General features: G+C 43.8%; 1 protein-coding gene across 15 annotated transcripts in view; it reads right to left on the bottom strand.

Annotated features, from left to right (window-relative positions):
* Nucleotides 1-8362: 8362 nt before the first annotated feature.
* ncor1 (nuclear receptor corepressor 1) overlaps nucleotides 8363-16862 on the bottom strand; it is a 63696-nt gene continuing 55196 nt past the window's right edge. For 13 of the 15 annotated variants that reach the window (XM_031572439.2, XM_031572435.2, XM_031572436.2 and 10 more), the window contains 12 exons: nucleotides 14900-15037; nucleotides 14394-14532; nucleotides 13681-14156; nucleotides 13237-13368; nucleotides 12396-12523; nucleotides 11858-12111; nucleotides 11477-11626; nucleotides 10854-10987; nucleotides 10469-10522; nucleotides 10109-10321; nucleotides 9755-9922; nucleotides 8363-9448 (listed from right to left, as the gene is read on the bottom strand). In XM_031572439.2, coding sequence (XP_031428299.1) covers nucleotides 9213-9448; nucleotides 9755-9922; nucleotides 10109-10321; nucleotides 10469-10522; nucleotides 10854-10987; nucleotides 11477-11626; nucleotides 11858-12111; nucleotides 12396-12523; nucleotides 13237-13368; nucleotides 13681-14156; nucleotides 14394-14532; nucleotides 14900-15037 — 2222 coding nt within the window. In that variant the 3' untranslated portion in view covers nucleotides 8363-9212. The remainder of the gene's footprint in view (nucleotides 9449-9754; nucleotides 9923-10108; nucleotides 10322-10468; nucleotides 10523-10853; nucleotides 10988-11476; nucleotides 11627-11857; nucleotides 12112-12395; nucleotides 12524-13236; nucleotides 13369-13680; nucleotides 14157-14393; nucleotides 14533-14899; nucleotides 15038-16862) is intronic. The other 2 variants (XM_031572438.2, XM_031572445.2) reach the window with 1 other exon arrangement.

Genomic DNA, 16862 nt, shown 5'->3' with positions numbered 1-16862 from the left:
ACATAGGTTTTGTAAATTACTGAATTATTTGCAGAAACTCCTGAAAGAATAAGCATAATAATAAGAAGCCCAGGAATAACAGTACAATGTATTGCATGCACTGTAATAAGATCAATTGCAAGTGATGCAGAAAGTCCATGACTTGTGTTTCATTCCAAAATCCTGGAGGGACTGACTGCTGACAATTAACTGATGATTACAACTAACTATTTGATTTGCCTTAGCCAAAGAAAAAATCTTTTGAGGAATCAAGAGCTGAATGTAGTTCTACAACGAGGACCAAAAGGTTTGATGCAGGTTAGTCTATGCCAAATTCAGACATGAAAAGTTTGTCAATAAAAGTAGTCAAAAAGAGTTTTAGTATATAAAAGAACAGTCAGTACAAGTTCCTCTCTGCCCAAAGACCTAAAATTGCTAAAATTGACGTTTTCCATGCCCAATATCTTAAAAATAAAACTAGTGCTTTTTCAGATCTGGATCGTATGAACGTCTCCCCCATGATACGCCACCTTGTGGAAAACATGACGGAAGAGTAAGAGACAAGTTTAAAAAAAACTCTGTGTTTGCCTGTCGGATCATTAAGTTCCAATGTTCTAAAATTCTTTTCTCTTTTGCAGTCATTGGAGAATTGTCAGTGACGCTCTATGTGTGCCTGTGAGTTTGATTTTGCCAACGTAAAATCTTTCGCATATTACTGTTAATCTAATATTCTTTATCCTTGAATATATTCCTCTCTGATGAAATACCTTATTGTCTGATTTTGTTTACTCAGAGGACCAAAGAAGAAGTTGGACATCTTTGTGCTATCATAGTGAAGAAAGTAGTCCAGACTGCTCATTTTTACCTGCTTCCAGTCCTCAGTGAAATTCTGGGTGTTCCTGTCGCATACGTATGTGGAATGACAAGGTCAGGCCAACACACATTTTGGTATGTACAGTAATCACTGGAATGACTTGTTAATCCTTATATTTTCGTAAAAGACAAGATTTTACTGTTTTTTACTCCCGTCATCAAATGCGACCATTAAAGTAGCACTTCCTGACTGCAAATCATGCCCAAATAACATCCCTGTTGTGAATTAGCATGCTATGTGTAACTAGTTCTCTGTAAATATGTGTTATCAGTCAGATATATACATCTGGTCTTTATGCCTTGGAATAGGGTAAGCACCTCAGAGGCAGAGAGACCTGAAGGATCATCTCTACGCCAAGGATCTCAGGGCATTACAAATGAAATGCTCTTGGCAGCAGCCAAGAAAGAAGTCAATGAGATTTTGCGAGAGTCTGTCAGAATAGTCAGTGGTCTGGAGCCAGTGGTGCCTGCCTTACCAGAGGGATATTCCTCCATATCAAAAAAGAATGTGGATTTGACAGCCTCATACACCATTAAGGACTCTGACTCTGGTCTTTCTCTCTTTGGAGAAAACACGAGCCCTAGGAACTGTTGTTCCAATGAGGATCTACAGGACAACATCTCAAAGAATGTTCAATGCCATTCAGAACATGGTGGGGAAATTGTTTTCCAAATCTGTTCACTGTGACAGTAAAAAGAAAATGACAGTGGCTTCTGCCATCAGTGTCACTAGCCAAGTAATTGTGTCCATGCAGAGTGAACTTCCCGATCTCAAGACGGCGGAAAATCTAGAGCAGGTAGAGCTGATTGATAAGATCCTTAGTGCTATGTTGAATGAAGTACAAGTGATTGACATTGAAACAGAAACAGACAGATCACAAAGCCCTGGATTGCCATCGTCACACTCCTCAGTATCATTTCACTCAGAAATAGATGACCAAACCAAACTCCCTGGTACTTCTGTTCTCCCTGAAGTGTTTATCGAAAGGATTTCCCCTCTTCTGACGCATACTTTTGTTGACATGGATGCTGCTTCATTGTCTCCTGGATGTGCAAATGAAACCATCAGTAGTGTGTTAGACACCATCTTAGAATGGGAAAAACTTGTACCCATCACTCGAAGACTGGATAAATTGATCACTGAAATTCAAATAGGTCAATATTCCTTTGATATTGCAGATCACGTACAAAAGACACTAAAAAGTTATCATGGTCTCCAGACCATTTCTGTGCCAGTTGGAAAGAGTCTTTCAGATTCTATTCTTTGCAAATTACCATCTGGAGCTGAGGGAAAGAATGAAATTCCATCAGAGTTAATTTACAGTTATGAAGAGGAGGCTGTGAAGCGACTACTCCTGTCATGTTTGTTCCCCTCAGCATCTTCTGACAATCAAGAACTTGTACAGCATAATCTAGAGACCTCAAAATCATCACCTGAGGTGTTTGGAAGTACTATTAACGTATTCACACAAGTGATGACCAACGAAGCCATGGTGGCACTCTCCACAGAGTTAAAAGAAAATGATGCTTCTGACTTGAAGGAATTAGTTAAGGAGGATCAGAAACTCTTAGACAAACAGGCACATGACACTAAAACTAGATCATCCACCACTAACTCAAACAATCTGCTCCCTCGTACTTTTGACAAACATACAGATTTGATGCAAAATAGTCAGTGTGAAGGAGTCACCATTTCATGTCACCTACGTCTGTTAGAGTCCAACAAGAATGACTATGCCTCCTTGGTCTCTATGCTGGTCATTCGACTCCTGAAGAAAGTCAATAGCTTACACCAGGACATTGGCACCCACCAGGATGGACTTCCAGATAATGTGCTGGATATGTCCAGAGACTTGATTCCGAAGATTCTGTCTCAGCTTGATACAGCTTTTTGCATCACAGGCGATGAAAGTTATCCTCAGGATGTGGATTTTCACCAGATTTACAGAAACGTTTACAAGGAACTTACTCGAGAGTTTGGGTCTGAAAATCTTCTCTGTTCTGCCCTTGAATCACACAATCCATCTTTTGAATCATCACTGGTAGACACACTAACAAAAGAGATAACAAAGACCTGTAGCCAAAACAGCATACCAGCTTCTACACACCTCCCTCCAATTCTAGCTGCAGTTGGACTTCAGGAAAGGACTAAGACAAAGATCAAGAACAAAATGTTTCCAGTTTGGCTGAAGATGCCAACAATCAACTTCAAGGTGGAGTATCATATATATCATTTAGCTCATGGAGTTTTGTACTGTCTATACGCTATACCCAGTTGTAGGGTATATCTTTAAGTTACTATATAACTAAGTGTCTTCAGAAATTCAAGAGAGGATCACAGAGTGTCCTTGTAAGCCAGACCTGTCCTGTTGCAAACACGAGTAAGTTCATGGTGATATTTGAAGCTACACTTAAACTAGATCTAACTATTTTCATGTTTTTGCCTGCTGTAAATTAAGTAGTTTGGATGAGGAGGATATATAAAACATTCCCTCTTTCTTTCACAGATTCTTCTAAGGTTCAGGCAAACGAGACCTTAGCTGAGGTGAGAAAAACAGCGCCTCCGCTCAGTGAGACGCTGGCTGAGGTCACCAAGGCTCCTGTATCTGCTGGCCCACTGGAGATGCCACAGGAGGAAGAGACTGTAGGGTGCTGTTTCTTCAGGATGCCGAAATTCAAGTTCTCCTTCAAGGTGGAGTTCAGTTTCTATACGAGATGTTATTGTATTTTTAGACATTGTGCGTACTAATGCTGATCACAGAGGCTACTGAGTGGAGAACACATTGGTGTAACATGATCTGTGAGTATGCAGTTTAGATATTTCTTTATTCATTCAAATTTTAATTTGAAATGATTAATCTCTCTCTTACTTAATCAGAAAATGAGGAGAGGTGCTAAAATTGGGCATTGTGACGATGATAAGTTCTTTGAAGAGAACAACAATATCTCAGGTAACTGAAACATCTAAATCAAATCAGATCAAAGTCTGAACACATAAAGATACATTCATTCACTGTAACATTGAGTACTTGTGGGTTTTTTTCTTCGCCATCTCTTTTTCAGCCTGTGCAACATCTTGTGAGACTCTGCTCAATGAGGCCACTGCTGAACTGACTGCTTCGGAGAGCCAAACTAAACTGGAAGAGACTGCATCTAGGCTGACCAACACATCTACTCCAGAGATGGGACTCTCTCACCTCGCTGTTTAAGTCACCTACGCAACTAAATGGGATCATCGGATCCTCTAATAACTCTTCGGTCTTTTCTACTAGGTTCTTTTTCAACCCAAATCTGGTTATTTTAATTAAACTCATTATTCCATGCATATTGGTGTAACTTTGCCATTTGTTTGGTATTATGAATGTAACCTGGGTGCTACTCAAGCTTGGCCCTTAATCTATATTATTTAGTATAATGATTAAGCATTTTCCAAATAAACTGTATAAAATAAACCAAAGTGCTATGTTACAAATAGTGCCCACTCATGCAAGATTAATATGTTGTCATGATGTGCATAATTTCAACTGTGAACATAACTGGAAAATGTATTGTGAGAAAATACTGTAATCTACATTACATCAGGCTGTTTTGGTGCATGTCTATGGTTGGCCAGCATCCCTTAGGCTTTTTTGGTTAAGAAATTAGTACATTCAGTTATTAGGGATTTGAATTGGTTGGGGGGAGAGACAGGAGGGGAAGCAGGGACACGAGAGAAGCGAGGACAACGACAGAGAAGTACAGTAAAACACCTGCGCACAGTAGTAACAGATGTGCAAAGATTAAACATATCCGCTAGGTTTATATAATGCATTGCGCAAAAGAATGTTTCCTTTTCGAAATAGCATTTGCCTCTGTATTTGTTAGCATTAGCGGCTAACGACGTCTAACTTCAGCAGTCAAATGGTAGCTCACCAAATGACTGGTATTTCTCGGCAACCGGCGACGTCAGGGCCCTCCAATGGTACTCACAAAGGGTAGATATGTTTATGGAAGGTATTATAACTGCTTTAGCTAACCTTAATTAACTTTTATAACTTTTTGAATGGCTGTTGCACATCAATGTGACCACACGCTGCCCTGCTGTGCAGTAGGAGTTAAATCTTCCAAATCAATGGCAGGAGGCGGGACAAGGCAGTGAGCCGCCAATCAGCATCATCGACCGTTGACATCCAATTGCACGTGCGTTGTACGTGCTCGGTCATTGCCAAATCTCTCAATGCTGGATAAAAGTCTCTGTGCGGGAGTTTAAAGTAGCTCCAGAGCTTTCATTATGTCAGGTAAGAATACCTTGAGTTTGCAAGGTTTATTTTTGTGGTACATTGTAATACCTGCACTGTAATACTCTGCACTATACCCAGTATATCAGTTTTCTAAAAGTAAATTCATGTTTAAGTTGATAACTTTGACGAATCCCATGTGTTAGTGGGGGGTATTCCAGTGTTTTTCTTCCAGTGGAATGAGAAGTAAGAAAAGGCATACAACTGAAGAGCTGCAAAAAACAGCTTTCTTGGCTCCTGCGCTTAAATGATTGGCACTGCTAGGCATTTAGTTTGTGCTGATGAATCCCACCGGAAAGGGCTGGAGCTTGCTGAGGAGAGTGTCTGACTCGTCGTGCTTCCAACTCTGAGCATGGGCAGACGAGTCTGCAGTCACCTGGCCAGGCCTGAAGAGGGCAGCATCTCCAATACATTCATCTTATGTTGACCTAGAGATGCATGATCACCACTCCTATTCATTTTCAGTGTCTGATGCTATGCTAACAAATTCACGTATGAAAAAGACTTGTCAAAAATGGTCATTATACATTATACACTATACAAACACTATAACTCGCTAGCTTTTTGCTTCGCAAACTAAACACACTTCAGTGTATGCCCTTTTTATGCGAGACCCAAATGGGAAAAAAACACATGTACCTCTGGCTTAATAAATATAAGCACAATAAACAAATGACTGTCTATTCATATAATCTTCCTTGGGTCATTCATGATGTTTTCTCAGCCCACTTCTGAATTGCATGTGTTTGAAACAATGGTAACACTTTCTTTGAAGTGGTTTGCATAAAGCCTGACATGACACCTTCATAACCACATGAATGAGTCTTTATGAATGTTTATGACTATTGTCATTGTGTCCATCAATAATCTGTGTCATGTTTAATGTTACGTTGACATTTTTTGGGATGTCTTTGGTATGACAATTTGACCTTTACCAAGACAACATAACCTGGAAATATTTTTGTTATGTCCACCTGACCTGTCAACATTAAGACAACATAACCCGTCATGGAAAGATGTTGTGCTGTCCATAGTGTATGCAAGGCTTGTTGAAATGAAAACCAACGTACAAGGATACAGCTCTTACTGACCATCTCTTATTTAAGTTATAATTACATGCAAGACCATGCGGAAAGATTAATGAAGGAGTCTGATTCCCCTCCTTGTGTTCGCAATATTGAAAATGGGGATTTCTACTGTGTTTCTAAATGTCTTTAGTTATTGTTGCCAATACAAAGTTGTTTCTCTGAATACGTTTTTACAAGCAAGACAACTACAATCCAGTGCTGCAACTGTGATCAGAAAAAATAAATGGATAGCATTTCAGTGTGTATAGTCTACTTTATTGATTGGTCTGAATTTTTGTAATTGACTAGAGAGACATTGTGCGATACAAACATCGAGTTTCAACAAAAGACACACACTGGTTTTCAAGTCTCACTTTTCAACTAATGAAAAAGCAACCACTGCAAGGTATTGCACAAGTGGCAGGGTTTAATTGATGTGATAATCAGTTCAGATGTTTGGAGAAAAAAAAAAAGGAAAAATTCAAGTATCACCTGTTATTTGTTGCTACAGTACACACCTGCTATCCCTATGGGGCAGGATGAATAACATTGCGGTTTCAAAGTGTATAATAAAATGCATACTTAAAAGACATGACCAGGGATGAGCTTAAGGGTGGACTATTTTTTTTGTTTGTTTTTCAAATCCGAAGCAACAAAAACAAAAAATCAAGTTGATAACAGACCAAGCTGTCTGCAGCAGAGCAAAAGCAAAGCAAGCAAGCACATGGTGGACCCTCACTACACATCAGGCACAGTTTCCTCACAGCAGTCGTCTTTGTTGCTCACAGTCGCATAAGGATTGTTTAACGGGTGGCGAATGAACAGACAGTCATTCTTTTCCCCATCAAGATCAGGAACAGGAAATAATATATTCCTGCATATAATACAATTGGCTGATTTCAGGCACACCATAAATGTTAGCTTGGGCCCTTCAGTCTAGTGAAGATCAGCATTTGTCCACACAAACACTTCTGTAGAACTGTGTGAAGGGGCTTGTCTGACTCAGCTCTCACTGACTGTCCACACTTCTGAGTAGGGAAGGCTAGCTAGATAAAAAGGATGAGCTGTTCCTGAACAAGATATGTGAAAGAAATACAAAACCCAAATCGTAATAATTACAGAGTTCTCAGTTGAGCTTATGCTGCTATGTATTCTACTAATCCTAAAATGAAATGATAGCAAACATTCTTCATTGCATAACAAAGGGTAAACAATAACATATCATTTTAACCATGTGTGCATGATTTTAAGTATTGTTGGCAGCCTTGATTAATTCATTCATATTGGTGGATGTGAAACATTTGCTCTCACTCTGGAAAAAATAAGAGCCATTTATTGCAATCACGATGTGCTGTTGGTTATTAATGCCTGACTATAAACATTCAAACATCTTACTGAAGGTTTAAGGCTGTCAGAGTACACAAATATATTTAAAGTTACCTAATGGAAAGCCTGCCTTTCACATGAATTCTCATTTTTGTGGTGATCCAACAGATTTTTAGCTAGGGTTAGTTACAGGCAGAGCCCCACTAAGAAAACGTAATGCTTGCCATCAAGACTGTTCAGTGACCCTAACTTGTACAAGACTTTGAGGACATTTGCTAACATTAATACATGCTTCACTGTATATTTAGAAAAAAAAAAATTATCTACTGCAGCTTTAAACTGTGACCTGTTATAATCATAACACGTGGTAGTACCAAGCTAGTGAGAAATCTTTGATAAATTCAAAAATCCTACTCATCGGGGGGTGGGTGGTTGTAGCAACAACCTAGTCACCTGCTGGATCATTCCAAATCCTCTCCACATGATCGCACTTGAGTTGTACCCTGTGTATGAACCTTCATCATGCTGAAAACCTTATGGGGGGGGGGGTTCATGAAATTTCCTCACCCCAGAGTTACTGTGCCAGCCACCCAAAGACTGTCTGAAGAAATGAGAGCTTAACTTTTACCATGCCGACTAGCTGCAACTGCAGAGGATGTCTAAAACCAGAATTTAAGATTGGAAAAAAAAAAATGTTCCCCGCACAAGACGAACAAAAATCAGAATGTGGTATTTTTTCTGGTTTTGATTTTTTTAACTCCCACTCAATAAAGCGAACAACAAACAATGATCAAACCAAACCAAATCAAACCAAATAAACGAATGATACACAGACCCAGGAGCGAGACAATGAGAGTTTTATTAACATAAACCACAAAAATCAGAATTAGCTTTCCTCTGGCCATGAAGAGACTGAAAAAAGAGAAAAAAAAACCCAGAATGGTCTTTCAAGCCGCTCGCATGAAAGAGCTGTACCATACCCTAAAGAAAATCAAATACGACCACATCAGCGACTGGAGAAGATAAACTGGAACTCAGGAAGTCCGAAGCGTGATGTTGACTGATGAAATCAAATGAAGGACCCCTTCAGGGGGTAGCTTGAATAACTTATAATAGGTAGTTTGCCTTTATGTCTGTCAAAGCTTACAAAGCAAAAAAGTGCAACAATGGTGCAGAGGTGCCATTAGTTTGGTTATTTCTGTCATTAATGGGACAGGCAATTTACAAAAATCGGATTTCTGTTTGGAACAGCAGAGAGAGGGGAGCTGGGCAATATGAACTAAAAACTGAGAAAAGGAAGGAGAGGGAGAAAAATAAAAAACACTGACACATACCTCTGTCAACACAAGTCTAAGCTGCCTTCTTCCCCCCAGCCAGGTAACGTGGTTAAGTTTCTCCACAACAAAAGAAAAGAAAAAAAAAAGCTCCTAACATACTTGTCACCATGGCAACATCCAAGAGTCTGCGCCTCTTTTCCACTGGCTGTGTCACCAGGGGGCGCTGGTCCACCCCAGCCATTCTCCGCATCATCTGCCTGAGAGTGAGGCTCTGAGCAAGGCGAGGCGGGGCGGGGCGGGGTAGACCCGCATTGGGGGGAGTGTGGGGAGGGGGCTGTTCCCTCAGGGCCCCGAAGCGAGGCGATGGGGGGGTTTTCATAAGGGTGGGGGCGTCGTTGGTCTCGTGGCGGAGCTCAGTCGTCACTGTCCGACAGGGTCTCGTACTGCTCCTGCAGCAGCGGCTCGCGCTCCCAGACACGGCTCGGCGGTGCCACAGGGCCGGCTCCCCCCGACACTGCTGACTGGGGCGGCGGCCCTGGTGGCGGAGGCTGCTGGGACTGCAGAGAGGGCGATGGGCAGGCCATGGAGGTGGGTGGCGTGCTGCTCAGCATGCGCATGGTCAGGGGGTTGTACGGGAACTGCATGGAGCCTGCATGAGGGGGGGGGGGAGAAGAGAAGACAAAGTGAGAAGGGTGAGTGAGGTGCTACTCCAAGCGGAGGCAACAGGATGCACAGGTTTGTGCGTTCACCACTCATCAGGTGAGAGTGCCGCACCAAGCCTTCCTCTGGTCCAGCTCATCACTAAATAACACAACTGGCTATTGTCTATTAGTATTCTTACATTTACACCATTTTATCCAAAGCGACTTACAGTATTGTACAAATAGAGGCCTGCATATCTACTGAACTGAACTGAGGACAGTATATTCCTTGAGTGTGTGTGCAGGGTTCAGACCTGTAGAAGAGGGTCGCTCCTCCCAGGCCCAGGTGGGCGCCTGCCAGTGGTAGTCTCCCTCAGAGTGGACCGAGGACACGGAGGATGGGCGCTCCCCAGGGAATACCTGTCCAGGATTGGGCGACTTGGCCTTGCGGCTGTTGGGCTTTCCCTGCGGCTTTTGTTTCCCTGTTGGGACGCCCGGAGGAAGGCAGTGTTTCAGCAAATCACACGTCTTAACGAGTGCCATCACAATCACACATGAAGCTGATTGAAACTTTACTGATTTGATGGCATGTGACACTGTGTGTGTATGTATGTGTTTGTGTGTGTGTTTGTGTGTGTGTGTGTGTGTCAATCAGTGTGTTTCCGTACCTGTGCTTGGGGAGGGGTTGGCCTCCTGCCGGCCCTCGCTGACTGTTGCTATGCTGGTGGGGTTGTTGGTGCTGCCCGTGTGGGGAGCCCCTGCCTGGGCCGACTCCTCTGGCCTGTCCTCCATGTTCCCCATCAGGGCTTTGCGGATGATGTCCTCCAGGCCCAGATTACTGGCCGGGTCACTAAAGGAGTGGTTCCTGGGATTCACGGTACCTGAGGAAACCACAAATGAACACACACACACACACACACACACACACACACAGTCAGACAGACAGACAGACAGACAGATTAGAAGACCTGCAGCTGGAGGAAAAAAGGATGCATTATCTTGAAGGCCTGGGATGTGACGGTACTTACTTGAGCTGGTTACTGCTGGCAAGTTAAAGATCTCTGTACCTGGTTGTGCCGGGACTGGAAGGAGAGGAATTTACAAACTCGTCAAAGAGTAATTGACAAAAAGCTTGAAAAGGGTCAATAGATTTGAGAAAGTCTTAGTGCTATAAAACAATGGTATTTTAATTTAAGTGTACTTCTTTTGTGTTGATTCTACATTAATTCTATGATGTTACATTTAAATATCCATTCTTACAAGTCTTAAAAAGAAAAATGTTGACGCACTATTAAGTAATATTGCATTTATTATTGAATTTTCATGTTTCAAAAAAACAAAAACAAAAAACAAAACCTTTTCATGTAACTTGAGCTGGGACTTAAAGTGAAAGACAAGACAGGACCCACATACCAACATCAGAATCACCGACACCTTTCTTACGAAAGATCTCCTGCTTCTTGGATTTCACCATGGGGGAAGTGTTCTCCAGCTTGGTGAAGAAGGCGGGCAGATAGCTGCTGCTCCCTGGCGAGCGTGTGTCCGTCCTGTAACCAGAGAAAGGCCACAGGATCAGGGGAGAAGAGGTGACAGTGGGTCGAACCGGGCCAGATCAAGGGGGAGAGGAGGGGAGGGGAGCACCGCAACACCCTGGGCACATCGCCCAGTTTCCACTCCACAGGGATGCCACATGGAGCGACACCACAGACAGGGGTGGGGGGGGCGGCATTCCCCTATGGGCATGCAGAGCTCGTATGCCAGGCTACGGTATCTGTGTGTCTGTTACACACACACACACACACACACACCCACACAAACCCTCTCCCCTCTCAGTCTCCCTTACTCCCACAAAGAAACTCAATCTTAATTTATATTTTGCTGACAGGTCCAGATAGGTCTCTCACTCTCTCCCCAACACACACACGTACAAAAATACGTACACACACAATAAAAAACACTAAGCAAACGCACAGACACACAATCCAAATATAGATTTTGCTGACTGAAAGTTCTAGGCAGGCCACACACATGCATACCTCTGCTCAGGCATGTCAGCCTCCCTCCTCTGGCTCTGCAGCACACCAGCAGAGGGCTCCGGCTTGTCCATGGCGGAGTAGCTCTGGGGTGGGGAGATGGGCTCATAGTTCTCCTGCGGTCGACCACCGCGCTCAGGAGATTTACCCGGCCTGGAGAGGGAACGGACGAGGGAACAAAAGTTAAGACAACAAACCAAAACAATATGGATGAATAGAAATAGAAATGAAATGTATTTTTGAGAAAAACATTTTTTGTTTTGTTTTGAATTTAATATATAAATGGAACAACATTTGTAGAGGCACATATATGCTTGCATGTGAGCTCCTGTGTGTCTGTGTGTGTGTGTGTGTGGGGGGGGGTATTTGTGCTCAGTGATCTACCTGGATCTTGGCTTCTCGGGGGCATTCTCTGGGGACACTCTGCTGGGAGTCCTCTGGTGATGGGAGCTCAGGACTGGGTTCTCGGGGCTGTAGTTGCTGGGCACCTTGGCCCGGCCGGACCCAGAACCAGAAACGTGTGGGGCCGAGCTCTGGAATGTGGCTGACGCGGAGGAAGAGGAGGATGAAGACGAGGGCATGGATGTAGGGACTGGGCTAGGCTCTTGATTACGGGCAAAGTCCCGGGTTATGATATGCTGTATGGAAAGAACAAAATCCATCAAATAACCATGCAGACGAGTCAACGCCATTATGAGCAAATGGGAACTATATATATTTAAATATTTATATATATTTATATATATAAAAAACTCTACAGTTCAGTCATTTTGTCCATGAAAACACTGCCTGCTAAAACACACATAATCAAGGTGACTCCCGCTGGCATCACAGCCTAACAATCTATTTAGCATCAGCATGTATCTGCTGTGACTAACAACACATTAATGACGCCTGTGCGTCTGGCGATGCGCCTCCTCACCGAGATGTGGTCTGCCAGGGTCATGACGCGGTGCGTCTGGGGGGTGGGCGGGTGCTGCGGAGCCGGAGGCCCTGGGTCCCGCTCCACCTGCTGACGGTAGCGGCTCATGTCAAAGGCCCTCACGCTTCCTGCAGAGCAGAGGATAAGATTGTTAGTGCGTCGCCCACAAAAAGAAGGCGGGGGAGGTTCTATGCTGACCGATCAATTTAGTTCTGTTTACCTCACAGCATAACCGATGTTTGAGGGTAAACAATCAAGGGTTAACTTTGCTTCTGAGCTAAGGGAATCTGACCAGAAATTCCAGTTTTGTACTTCACACAATTTGTACAGCTCATTCAACAAAAACAAAGTTCTAATGTGTGTAAACTAAACCAAACACATTTCTTGCTCTAAGCACATCACAGCACACCCATTTTCGCTGACAACATTTCAAAACATTTCCAGGACCTGTAATGAAATGACCTTTCACAACCTAGAAGTGCACAAAACTGCATACTTTACAGCACAGATTGGGCCTAATTTCAGAATGAAATTAAATAACCTTTTCCATAACTTTTCTGTTAGACTATGTCAATCGAAGTGGACACTGTATCACACTGTAAAAACACACAACAAAACATTATCCATGGAAGAGTACAATAACAAGTCATTTCATTAGAACTACATACCACAAAATCAAATTTCATGACATTTCCAAAACTTTCAATGAATTTACTGAATTTCATGACCTTTTCAGGCCTGTAAAATGAGATTTTTTACACCCAATACTTTTACAGGATTTCCATGACCATGGGAACCCTGAAATCATCACCGTGTCTTTGAGGTCTAACTGTTCCCTCACCTGTGGGTGGCTGAGAGGCCTTCTCCTGGGGGAAGGAGCTCTCGGGCTTCTCCTGACTCTGAGCTGGGGAGCTGGCGGGGCTGATCACTTCGATGGCTCCTCCGGCTTGGGCGTCATACCGGCTGGACGACACTGAGTGCGGAGAACCAGAGCTTCTTACACCGCTACAGGTAACCAAACTATCTCAACACAAGCATACAGCATCCTGTTCATTCATGTGACACCCACAAGCCCACCAAACCTTGCCCCTAAAGGAAATTCAGCAGGTCTGCTACTACAGAAAGATATTAGGGGATATACTTTATGTGGTGGGATAGGCTGTTCAACTAGAAGAGCTCCTTCACTGGCAAAATGTGTACCTCCATTGTAAGTTGGCTAACTAATGGATGTGGTGAACTCAGTACAGTATACTGATTCCATGCTGAAAATATCAGGTCAACTTACAACTGCTGGAGGAGTCTGAGCTTTGGGAGCTTCTTTCACGCGAGTCTTTATCTGAGGCAATCTGGCGCGTGATGATGACATCAATGAAGTTGGCAGCGGTAATGGTGGTCTTCCCTCGAGTGCGGAGCTCTTCCTCGATGCGGGACTTGGTGGGCGCGTTCTTGTCCCTCCCCATTGCAGCCGCACCCTCTGGATAGCCGGAATGACCTTTGACCCCAGGCATGCCCATACTGCTGTAGGGAGACTGCATGGAGCGCCTCTCGGCCTCCTGCTGCTCGCTGAAGGCTGCGGCACTGCGGCGGGCAGACGAGGAGGAGGAGCTCATGTCCTCATCGCGTGGGGCCTCGTGCTTGCTCTCCTTTGCCTTGGCCACGTCCATCTGGGGGGCGGAGGCGGCAGCGTCCACCAGGGCTGCCAGGGCGTCGGCGGCCGTGTTGTAGCGACCCTGGGATGCGGCTGCAGGCGATGACATGGGCCTAATGGGACACCAGAAGATGTCAGTAAGACCACAGCGGAGATAAACATCAGCCGCTGAAGAAGTAAAGGTCTACTACATTCAAGCATTTCTTTTTATTGATTTCTGTGTTAGTGAGGTAGCTCTCCACGTACATAATAGATCATCTGAATTGCATTTGTAGCTCAAAAGACTATGTCAGCTGAGTGACAAAGATGGTAGCCTGCCCCAGTTTGGCCTGGGCTGCTAGGGCACTTACATGAGAGGGGTGTTGTTCTTGCTGTTGGTGGCCTGGAAAATGCTGGCCCGCTGTTGATTGGCTCCCTCTGGTGCCCTCACGGAGGGCGAGGGGGAGCGCATGTAACTGTTGCTACCAGGCCTGCCCGGGCGCTCAGGACCTGCACCACAGGAGAAAAACCCATTTAGTTACACAATGAATAGTATAGACCACATGGTAACACACAACGTCATACTAAATTATTCATGGCTTTAAAACATTCCATTTTATTCTCAAACAAACATTTGATTTTAAGGCCAGATGTCACATGCTTATCTAAGGACAAATCACTGAATGTTCGATAGTGAAATCAGGCAAACTCTGCTACCGACAAGGCTCCCACAGCTTGCCTTTGAAAACCTTCCCTTCACTAAAAAGGCCCATTGAAATATATATTTGGCCCCCCTAAACTTTGACGGCTTCCAGATAAGAGCCTGTAGTCTTGCTCAAGCCCATATAAGAAACATGAAATTCTCCCTGAGTGTTACCTCCACGCATGTATTCATTGGCTGCCGCTGCCGCTGCGCGCTCCCGTTCTCTCTGCTCCCTCTCGCGTTCTTTATCGCGCTCCTTCTCCCGCTCACGCTGCTCACGGTCCCTCTCTCGCTCCCGCTCGACGCTGGCTGCTATGGCGGCAGGGTAGCAAAACAAATGTCCACACACATGCAAACAGACACAAACACACAAACACACACACACACACACACACACACCCAAAACAAAACAACAAGGTCAACAAAACAAAGGGACAAGTAGAAGCGGAATGCAATGATCTCCTTTAGGGAATGAATGACAACAGCTCATCTGCAACGTTATTCCTTGCTTGTTTTATTACGGGGGGGAAGGGGGGTAATTCTCTCTCTTTGTAAGCTTCAGTTATGGGGTCAGCACAAACAGTCCAGAGTAGGAAGAAACATCCACGATGACTTCATTTAAAGGGTGACTCCTTGAGAAGTAATCCCCTAAGGTTAAGAGGTTGTCCTTGTGTTTGTAATATCAGCGTGGGTCTGACAGGGATACTGTCGTCAGGGGCTTTAGAGGGGGTGTGGGTGGTGAAACTGAATCACACCCCCTCTAAGCAGAGGGGGGGCCTTCATGTTTGCCCCCAATCCTTTCACACACTCACACACACAGCACTGCACAACTGTGGTGTTTAAACCCCTGACTAGCTTTTCTTTTCTTTCTGTGACCTGAAATAAACTGGATTTGATACCACTGTAGGGGGGCAAAGCTGCTTATTGTGCTGCTAAACCAAATACATGACCTCTCATCACCTGTGTGTTAACATTTCTCAACAACAGCTGCTAGTGAATGTGTGTGTGTGTGTGTGTGTGTGTGTGTGTGTGTGTGTGTGTGTGTGTGTGTGTGTGTGTGCTGGATCTGGTGCCATGACTTGAGCCCCTAGTGAGTGAACATAGCAGATAAAGGCCCATATGTCAACGGTGCATACACCAGTGCTGAGCACTTTCCTACAAATGAAACGGTATTTATGAAAAGATATTTGCCAGGAAAACATGTGCACCTTTGCGCATGGTTTACTTCAAGGTATATTTAACAGTACGTAGATCTATAAATATGTGTTTTGTAGAAACGTCAGGTTTTCATGATACAATCAGTGTAATTGACTGTTCACACATTGAAATACAGGCACCAAGAGGATGATCGGTTTGATAATCGGAAAAACTTAAATCAATACCCAGATTTTTTGAGACTCCACTATGACACTTACAAATGTTGTAGTGCAACTGCCTGGATGATTTATCCATTCTTTATGTAAGCAGTGTAGAGCACAAATTGCAAATGGAGAAGTGCGTGATTTCTGTAAGAATGTATTGCCAACATATCCATGTATCCTTAACTTTATCTGGCACATTAGACTTAATTGAACTTTGATCACATACGTGACCCACAAGGCAGCCTAGTCCCCTAATAAATCCACAGGATGACCAGCAAGAGAAATTCAAGTTTATTCTTATGTGTGCCTTCTGTCTGTGAGGTTTACCTGAAAGATGTATATGCTAATCCAATCAATTTAAGGTGTCTCTTAATCCAGTTAAAGATAATTGTGGGAGTGAATGTTAAGCCTGTTCATGTGCACACGATTTTACGCTGATTTGACACGCTTTCACGCTGATTTGACACGCTTTCAGATTTATGAAGAGAACAGGCGTATGTAGCGCGTACGCTGTGTTGTGTGATAACTTGGAAAATGAAAAACCTCTGTGCACAAATCGTGGGATTGTGCGTACACGTGGTCCTGCAGCAAGTTGTACACAAAGATTGATACATTTGGCTCAAAGAGTCTCAGGTCTGCTCATGTCGCCAGCGTGACATGAGCACCTCTCTCTGGAACACTCCAGCACTCGTTCAAACTGCACTGCACAAGCAGTCTCCTTTGACTCGGAGACTTTTAGGAAGAAAACCCCTGGTGAGGTGCTCTTCAGCGGCTGG

Source organism: Clupea harengus, chromosome 8, assembly GCF_900700415.2.
Source record: "Clupea harengus chromosome 8, Ch_v2.0.2, whole genome shotgun sequence".
In the NCBI taxonomy this organism is placed as follows: domain Eukaryota; kingdom Metazoa; phylum Chordata; class Actinopteri; order Clupeiformes; family Clupeidae; genus Clupea; species Clupea harengus.
This window is presented reverse-complemented; position numbering and strand designations above follow the sequence as displayed.